Source organism: Liolophura sinensis, chromosome 12 (assembly GCF_032854445.1).
Source record: "Liolophura sinensis isolate JHLJ2023 chromosome 12, CUHK_Ljap_v2, whole genome shotgun sequence".
In the NCBI taxonomy this organism is placed as follows: domain Eukaryota; kingdom Metazoa; phylum Mollusca; class Polyplacophora; order Chitonida; family Chitonidae; genus Liolophura; species Liolophura sinensis.
In genome coordinates, this window is record NC_088306.1 from 13097245 (window position 1) to 13107232 (window position 9988).

A 9988-nucleotide genomic window follows, 5' to 3' on the forward strand; every position below is an offset into this window, starting at 1 on the left:
TTCGAACTTACGGATGCCAACAATCAGTCCAGCATCTCAGTGTTGTTTTGTTTTTTTTTCGTATATTTTCAGACAACTATAATTTGGGAAGCCAATTCTGGGAGTTGTACGCAGCAGTTTGCCTTCCATTCTGGTGAGTAACACGATAATGATTTATCTTAACTATTAGCAATGAAATACGTCGTATAGTTTGGTGTGTATCATCAGTAGCTGGGATTATCTACAAATACTTCATACCCTTTCTTTTGGGTTGTCAGTTTGCAACCTATATAAATGGCGGTGTGTTGATGTTACAGCTCCAGCGCTGGATGTGGACTGGCAAACCAACATGAGCTTCGCCTCCTGTTCAACAGACCAATGTATTCACGTTTGTAAATTGAATTCCGAGCGGCCAATCAAAACATTCCAGGGTCATACGGTAAGGATTGTTATAGGCATTACATATAGCTCATTTGTTCTGGTCAGAGATAAGGGTTTTGGATTGCTAGTTGTCTTAGTTAAGGTTTAGGAATGATCATTTAAGGTTTAGGAATGGTGAGGAAAGCGGGTAGTAGAATTTACTACTTTGTTCTTGACACATTGTTCTTGCACTGGCCTGAATGAGGGACTTTTACGCACCCCGGCATTGCTAAACATACAATAGAGGGGTGGTTAAACCTTCAGTTTTGTGGTGAGAATTCAAAGAAAGTATCTCTGTGACCACGAGAACATATAAGGAAGGGTTGTCTCCCCTGTTTTATGTTCACTATTACAGGGCCTGCTTGCTCAAAGATATTGTAGCTACAGTTGATTGTAGACCCTATAATTAGGTTCACAGGTGATTGTAAAAATGCGTTGTGCTGCTTGCACAAAGAAATTGTAAGGCGATTCTAAATATTTTAAGTTGCAGTCGCAATCGTAGGCAATATTTGACATGTCTTCACATGTGTTCTCATTCCTTACTACATTGCCCACTTCTGAGAACCTCCAAAACTGACTAGTTTTTCAGGCATTCCAGAAAGTGGATTAAATGCATTCTGTAGTTTTATAAATAAACAGATACTGAGTAGAGTCAGGCTGATCCACTCAGCGTGCACAGTAAGCAAGACAAGTATCGGCAGCCTACAGTACAGCTTGTTATTATGTGTTTTATTGTTAGAAACACACAAACATACAATATTCATGGATATTTTGAGGTACATTTTACACTTGTGGTTTGACCGTTTTTTCAAGTTTTTGAAAAACATTGAGATGCTTTAACATTGAATTGACCATTCAGCGATAGACAATATTTCTGTTACTTTCAGAATGAAGTTAATGCCATAAAGTGGGATCCTCAAGGGAACCTGTTGGCTTCTTGCTCAGATGATATGACCTTAAAGGTAAGGAATCATACTTTAAGGTAACGAATGGAACACTGTCAGAAAATCCAAGTTCTTGTAGATATCTTTAAGGCATTATTATTTATGAGGAAAGTTACAAGTGATACTTGGCCCAGTCTTTCTAAAATTTGTCATACCTATAGATGTGGTCTAGAATTGATTGTCTGTAGCAGTGACAGACAGAACAGAAACATCCACATTGTAGTCTAGCGAAAGGGAGATAACTACATATGTATATGTCTATATGTCTATATGACATACTCCTTTACCATGCAGCACATGCTGAATTCACAATAAACATTACCTTGGGAAAACACCCAGACACATGTTTTACAAAGCTATCACAATGTTGTGTTAAGTGCATTTACATTGTTGATATATGCCTTCACCATGTGTTGTCATGGACATTAAGGCTCGCTCAAGTTGTAATACACAGCGTGTCGTTCTGCACTTCAGTCCCTTCTTATGTTATTCCTACATGCTGGAACAGTCTACCTTTCACTGCCAAGTAAAATCTGACCGTTCAGAATGGCTGTCTTCTAGAAGATTCTTTGGCCCCTATGATGACAATGGTTAAGGCAGTGCTGCAGTTTTACACAAAGGACTTGTTTGAGCGCAGGTCATGTAGGTTCTCCCCTGACTTCTTACATCAGAGATCAATTCCACTAAGCTATATTTGACAATAGTCAGAATTTCAATATGTTGCTTAGTTTAGGACCTTAGAAGTATCTGCACATAACATTTTTGTTAGTTGTTCCCAGTTTTAAATTGTGGGATATATAGTTTGTCAAATTTCAAACTCAGTAAAAACTAAGCTTGTGAAATCCAGCCCAGCTTTGTCAAATACCTGAAAAACTACGGAGTCTTCCCCCATGCCCTGATTGCTTTTCTACTCCCAGTCTAGTGTCAAAGAGCATTAAAATATGTTTTCATTAAGTTTTCATAGAGTGAATTAATAAAATGTTTAAATTCATACCTGGTTCCCATAATGGCCAAAATTGGATATGGAAAGTCCATGTGACCGATAAAGACGTCTAAGGTAGATGTATAGACTAGATAAGACTAGATTTTACCTTGGTCATAAAGATTGTCTCTATAGGGTGTGTAATACTTGTAACCAGCGCTGTGTAATTCATTGTTTTTCTCTGACAGATATGGAGCATGCAGCATGACACATGTGTCCACGACCTGCAGGCTCACAACAAAGAGATCTACACGATAAAATGGAGTCCAACAGGACCACGAACAAACAACCCAAATGCTAACCTCATTTTAGCTAGGTGAGTGTGTTTGTTGTGCGTCCTCGGGTGATGTTATGATTGTGGGCATTACACAATATTTTTGTACTAGTTCCAAGGTCTGATTTACTAATATTTCTGATTTTTTATTCCTGAAATGAATAATGAGTCCATGTACATGTATCGTTATTTATTTCGGGAACAAAAAGTCCATGGTGAACAATGTTTTTATTTCAGGACACCTACAGCTGGAACGTTATTTTTATTCTGTAAGACTCCTCAGAATGTTCAGTGTCGGGAAATAGCAGTTAAATAGGAAAAAGAAGTCTAGTAATATCAACACTTTCAGACCCATACAATGTAGCATTGGCAGATCCCAGCATAGTTATTGTTAAATGGCGCCTGGCTCACAATGTCACACACACCCATGCAACTCTAAGGAGGTTGTCAGGGGAAGTTTGTTGTTTAGCATCTGGCAATTGATTTTTGTCTAGCATGAGATTTATAATCTTTGATCGCTGTCCTATCATGTAATACCAAAATAGTCTAGGGTTATAGAATTGTGTATAAATATGTTCCTACACTGTAATTACAAGTGTACCCTGGGGTTACTGTTTCTGTTTATACTTTTTTCCCCAAATTGTCTTTAATCCCTGATGTATATGATGTTCACGCTGATATTCTCGGTTGTGGTAAACCCTATCTACACTACATATACACCCTGAAAGTGTAAATGAGTGCATGTCTTTCGCAAATGTGACTGTATATTGTTATACACTGACAACAGCCACTTCCCTGTCATTTCAGTGCTTCTTTTGATTCCACTGTGAGATTATGGGATGTTGAAAGAGGGGAATGTATTCATACGTTAACACGACACCAAGAACCGGTTTACAGTGTAGCGTTTAGTCCCGATGGAAAGTTTTTAGCCAGTGGATCTTTTGATAAATGTGTACACATATGGAATGTCCAGGTAAGAAGCCTTACTGTTTACACCTTGTCTATACGAATTAAGGAGAAGTAGCCTTACTGTCTTTACTTTGTCTATGAATTAAGGAGAAGGAGCCTTACCGTTTTTGCCTTGTCTGTACTAATTAAGGAGAAGTAGCCTTAGTGTTTTTACTTTATCTGTACCAATTAAGAAGAAGCCTTACTGTCTTTACTTTGTCTGTACTAATTAAGGAGAAGCCTCCTTACTGTTTATACTTTGTCTGTACTAATTAAGGAGAAGTAGCCTTACTGTTTTTACTTTGTCTGTACTAATTAAGGAGAAGCCTCCTTACTGTTTATACTTTTTCTGTACTAATTAAGGAGAAGAAGCCTTACTGTTTTTACTTTGTGCGAATTAAGGAGAAGCCGCCTTACTGTTTTTACCTTGTCTGTACGAATTAAAGAGAAGTATTGTGAGCGCAGGGAGATGTGGTGATGTTGGTGACTGGTTAAGCTTCTGTATATTGGGCTCTCAGACATGGATTGATAGATAAGCTTTTGTTTTTCCCCTGTATATTGGGCTCTCGTGCATGGATTGAAGGTTAAGATATTGGTTTTCATTCCCTAGTCTGACGTAAAGTGTGCGGCGCTAAAAATTTGAAAAATCTGCTTATCCAGAAAAAAGGTTACATGAAATTTACTTTGCAATTAATCCAATTAATGGGTGTCAGGTTATGCCAAAATGGGTATCACTTATGAAATTCAAGCACATTTAGATTTAAAAGTGAACAGGTTTAACACTGGACACTCCCAGTACAGTAAGCACCAGTGGTATTCTATTAAGTGATCCTCAACCACCAGACTTTCGGGTTTCATGATTTTTAATCTTACATCCATCGCTCGGTAGACATATAACACGATTTCAGTATGTCATGTATGGAGTTGAAATTTTGCATTTAGGTGCCACTTACAGGAAAGCTGTTTGGTAGCCTTGCAATCATTTCTCGGTTTGTTTTTTCTTACTTCAGTCTTTTTTTTTTTTTTTTCTATGACATTTTGTGCGAACGGGAAATTGTTTACCTGTTTTTCAATTTGTATAACCTCTGCCTGAACTGTCCGATCGTTTGCACCAATTTATGAGGTCTCTTGTGTAAATGTACATACTCAACTTCTCTGGCCGTACATTGGAAGGCCTGTCAGCAACCTGCGGATGGTCGTGGGTTTCTTCCGGGCTCTGCCCGGTTTCCTCCCACCATAATGCTGGATGCCGTCGTATAAGTGAAATATTCTTGAGTACAGCGTAAAACACCAATCAAATAAATAAATAAAACATACTCAACTTGAAGGGTAAGGTTTTATTTTTAGCTCTAGTCTATGGCATGGTGTACAAATGTACATACAGCATACAGTGATAGGGATCATGGATGGTGTGTACATAGGGCATAGGGCAAAAGTTTATACCCTGCTTAATGAAGTTAGGGAGGGTGGAGGAGGTTATACTGGAATCACCCTGTCTGCCTGCCTGTAGACACAATTTTGTCCATGGATCTCCTTCCAAACTACTGAATTGAAATGTATCACTTCACTTGAACATTACGGGCTTTTACGAACCGCTCAGTTGGGTGAGCTAATGATGGTGTTCTCTGAATGCTTTATTGTAAAGAATATTGTACATGTGAGGCAATAAACTGATTCACTTTTCTAATATAGTTTAACAAAGCAGTCACAACCCCAAGACACAACAAGTATGGCATGTTTTCTCTGTATTTTGGTTTTTGGATGATACTGAAAAATTTACACTTGTCAGAATGTAAAAGCTAATTGTTCTGTTTGTGTGTTACAGAGTGGAGCTCTAGTGCACAGCTATAAAGGCACTGGGGGGATATTCGAGGTGTGTTGGAACTACAGAGGGGATAAAGTTGGGGCCAGTGCTTCAGATGGCTCTGTAAGTAAAAGCAGTATTCTTGCCAGCTGGCACAAACGTAAAAATATTTGGCTCTGCCACCTCTGCCTGTTTTCCTACTACCTTAATGGTGACTGCTGTCGTATATGTGAAATATTTATATACTTACCTTGAAAACAGCACTTTTGTTCCAAGCATTTTGACCACTGTTTATTTCTGATAATTACATGGATTACTTTTTTTTCAATGGGGTTGCCTGTGGCTTATCACATAAATATTCCTTATAAGGAGTAAAGCTCCATAGTTAGCTGTCTTTAAGAAGAAAAAGAAGTTCATGTCACAACTATGTTCTAACCTCAATGTTTACAGGTGTTTGTGCTGGATTTGCGGAAGTGAATGGGAGACTATGGCTATGGTAAATAAGAATTTAAGAATCCAGTCCCTGTCACCTGTCTGGTAGGGTGACTGCAAAATACAAAGCTGAGAATGCCGGGGACAGGCAGCACAAGAAGGGCCTGCATTTTGGCCGGGAAATCTGTGTGTTTGAGCGGTCGAGGAGCTCCTGTCTCAGCCAGTAAGCCTGTCCACCTGATGAGGGATAGGTGAGATCTGTGAGGTAGTGCAGCTGTCACAGAGCAGCATGACAACCCATAGAAATGCTGGATCCAGGAGTCATTGTCAGGAATTGATGGCCGCCTGTTGGGGGCGAGAAAGCAAAGTCTTGATCAGAAACATGTGCAGAAGGTACAGCCATAGTGCTCAGATCAGACGTATGGTTTACAGCACGTTTGTGGCAATAGAATTGAAGGCCACTGATTGTGAGAACAGTGAAAACTAAGATTTTTTGAGCAGGATAACAGGGAAAAAAAATGAGGGAATCCGAGAAGGAAAAATGTTGCTTGAATTTGTTCTGAAAGATGATGCCGGGGGTAAGTGGATCTCCCTGCCGTACGCCATGTGTCCATTATATGGAGAGAGAACAATATTCCATTCACGACAGGACTTGGTGTAACATGGCTGCTGTTAGTGGCCTTATTTGGTCTCATTTTAAGAATTGAATCGAAGGACTTCATTCTGATTCATCCCATCTGATTTGATAGCATTTGGCAGCGTGGGAGTCTTGCGTCCACGTTTTCGGAGGAGGCATGAAGAATTTGGGTGTGGCTGTAAGAGATACCCGTGTAACCATCAGTCATCTGAAACTAGTGGTTTACAACTGGGCAGGGGGATATTTTTGTGTGAAGAGTTAAAGGAAAATGGGGTTCTATTTTGCAACTGTTCTGTTTTTGTTAAGGCTTGAAAAACATTGTGTCAAAATCTGTGTGTACACAGGAGGTGTGGAGGTGCTAACAGAGGAGAGTGACACATCAGTAGTCTGCAGGGTTTTTCACATACATGTTCACCTGGCGCATTTATTTCTGAAGATAATCATTACTTATGTTTTACTCTCGTGAATTTTTTTGTTCACATTTCATCATTCTGTATCATAATTGAAATGATTTTTTTGCCAATTTTCTTACTGTACATGAATTTAATCGAAGTTAATTACAGCCATCCTGTAACTGAAGAAACCTCAGGTGTATTTCTTTCTCAAGAAATGCTGCATGGGACAAATCTTTTTGAATTAAAAAAAAAAAGGAATACAATTTTGTGCAGCAGTCGTTTTCATAAGAATGCAGTTGCACCTCTACACCTATCTGTTCTCAACCACAGTCAACACTCTACTGGCTAAGCTCAGGGAATTTATATATACCAAGAATTCAGGAATCTTCAGTGAAGTCCTGATCAATTTTACCAAGTTTTGAATGAATTTGTCATATTGAATCTAATGTAGCCTGATTTGACTGGGCTTATAGATGAAGAGAGGCAAGGACAGATGTACAGGTGGCGCTCACCCAGTTCTGTAACCCAGACTCCCTCTGTCTTGACCTGATGGTTGTGTCCATGATTTGCGTGTTGAACTGTGGCTGTGTTTTGACTATTGCTACCATGTTTTGTTAACATTAAGTGCTCTGGTATCTCTAGCTTGGAACTTTCTCGTGTAGCTTCTTTGTGGATTTTTTTTTTTTTTTTTTTTTAAATCTGAACTGTTAAAGCCCTTCTTCTTGCCTGTCTTATCAAAGTTTCAGTTGGCAGTGATGGTGTACATTGCGCTGTCATGATATTATCAGGGTTTGTATTAATGACTTAAACTTAAAAATTGAAATCTGCTTTCATGGATGGATTTAATACTATTTCCTGCGTGCTCTATAGTTGTGTTAATTTTCTCTTTTAGCAAAACATTTTCACTGTTTTACTTCCACTTTGCCAAATTTCTTTTATGTTGGGGAACTTGCAGGGTGTTGGCCATGTGCAAGAACCTCTTTTGGAGGCCAGTAGATTTATTTTTTAAAGCATTTTAAAGCTTAAAATCTCCAGAAGAAGTGACATTTCCTTTTCAGTATCTAGTCTTTCTGTATAGATAATTGATCACAAACATGTACACAAAATTGAGATATCCTTCAAAGAGTCCACTTTTTTCCCCTTCCCAGTTAAAAAAAGTGAGGGCAAAGAAGACTTCTTTTTTTTTTTTTGAAAAAAATAAATAAATAAACAAAATGGTTTATGGATGTTTATTTATGGCAGGAAATCTCCAGCCTGTCGTAACCTGTATGTCCGTTGTAGTACATGTACTCAGTAAGTCTGGCAGATTTGGAAATTGAAATTTTAACATGCAAGTTGTCCTTCATAGATATTTCATTTTTATTAACATTTTAATAAAACTGTTATAAAGTAAGAAAGAAGAGAATTCTTTGACAACAGCTTACAGGCAATGAACAGTTTCTCCGGATCTGCTTTATTCTCATCTCTCGGAGTGACATCACAAGCTTTGATTGAGTTTCACTGTCTGTACACACTCAACAATGTATTGACTCCTGGCACTGCTGGTTATTGTTCATCAATCTGAAGCTAAAGGGTCTCCCATCCATCCATCCATCCATCCATCCATCGTCATTCACATACAGTATCATCTCATTGTATTGTACATACAAACATTGGTCAGCATGCTCCATGTGCCGTCAGATGTTTTATATCATTTTGAATTGAAATGTCCTTCAACAGAGTAAAAACATGTTGAAAATTGATGACCGTTTTCTGTCATTTTGTTGGCGTATTCCTGTGCACAACATTTTATACAGTAAGGAACTTTGGTTTTGAACAACTTCATGGCACCATAAGGAACCGGTGCTCTTGACGACAGTATGTATCAGAAGGAACTGGTGCTCCCGACTACAGCAACGTCCTGGAAGGAACCAGTGCTCCCGACTACAGCATGTACCAGAAGGAACCAGTTCTCCTGACTACAGCATGTCCCAGAAGAAACTGGTGCTCCAGACTACAGCATGTACCAGAAGGAACCAGTGCTCCTGGCTACAGTATGTATCAGAAGAAACTGAGGATACCGACAGCAGTATGTACCAGGAGTCAGTGCTCCCGACTACAGTATGTACCAGAAGGAACCAGTGCTCCCGACTACAGTATGTACCACAAGGAGCCAGTGCTCCCGACTACAGCATGGTGCTCCTGATCTTAGTATGCTACATGGGCAGTTGTTCAAAAGTGTGTTGAAGCGTAGCACGGTCTTGCTCTCCTGGAAAGTAAATGGCATTTAGTGCGGACCCAAGTTAACAAGACCCTCCTGAACAACTGGGCCCATCATAAGGATGGGTTTGTTGTTTCAGTCAGGATACTTCAGGGAGGCAGGAATACATACATGTAGCTGGCTTGTGGACTTGTTTACAATTGTGATCGGACAGCAACCAGTAATGTAAATTCTTGTTTACATGTGTTGAACTCCAGATTCTATCTTCTGAAGACACATCTGTCGAGAGGCATTTTCTGTAGGCTGATGGGGGAACAATATGTCACGAAAGGGGCTTATTTCGCTGTGTTTACTGGCGGGATCCATTTCAGTACAGTTATGTGTTTTTGGTCAATGGTAGGTTTAAACCATTGGTTTAATAAGTCAAGTGAACTGTAGATCTATTATTTGTGGGTAAAAATATCCACAACAGATACTATTACCACACATTGAAAATTTCTAGCATGATCAAGACACACAAAGTCTTGATTTTTGAAAAGCTTATTTATAAATTCCCATGTGTAGTTCTGAAATCAGTTGGCCATGCTCCCAGAGTCCCTCCCACATTAACCGCACTGAGTCCTTACATTCACTAACCTGGAACTCGGCCCTGTTGGTGAATGCGACGAAAATAGGTTTCCCATGATCTCAAGTAATTCTGAATTCATATCACCTCGTTATGCGGGAATCTTAAAAACCATAACATAGCCATTAACAAATGTAAGAGGTGCATCCACTTGGACAGCATCAGAACTTCATAAGCTGCAATTTTCCAAACATGCTTGGCTGGACTCTGCAGCTCTTGCAATAATTAAGATCATCCTTTTCTACAATAATTGCTTATAGTTCCTTCTGTTCATTCTGAACTCTTATTGGTGTACATCTTCTAGGTTTCAATTGAAATTTTCCACAATTCTTTTTGATTTTCTGGACG

At 39.1% G+C, this 9988-nt stretch overlaps 1 protein-coding gene across 3 annotated transcripts in view; it reads left to right on the top strand.

The window, feature by feature from the left end:
- Nucleotides 1-8415, top strand: part of LOC135479152 (F-box-like/WD repeat-containing protein TBL1XR1) — a 33361-nt gene extending 24946 nt beyond the window's left edge. For all 3 annotated transcript variants that reach the window (XM_064758915.1, XM_064758914.1, XM_064758913.1), the window contains exons 9-15: nucleotides 73-133; nucleotides 297-418; nucleotides 1287-1361; nucleotides 2514-2641; nucleotides 3407-3572; nucleotides 5373-5474; nucleotides 5802-8415. In XM_064758915.1, coding sequence (XP_064614985.1) covers nucleotides 73-133; nucleotides 297-418; nucleotides 1287-1361; nucleotides 2514-2641; nucleotides 3407-3572; nucleotides 5373-5474; nucleotides 5802-5828 — 681 coding nt within the window. In that variant the 3' untranslated portion in view covers nucleotides 5829-8415. The remainder of the gene's footprint in view (nucleotides 1-72; nucleotides 134-296; nucleotides 419-1286; nucleotides 1362-2513; nucleotides 2642-3406; nucleotides 3573-5372; nucleotides 5475-5801) is intronic.
- The last annotated feature ends 1573 nt before the right edge of the window (nucleotides 8416-9988 follow it).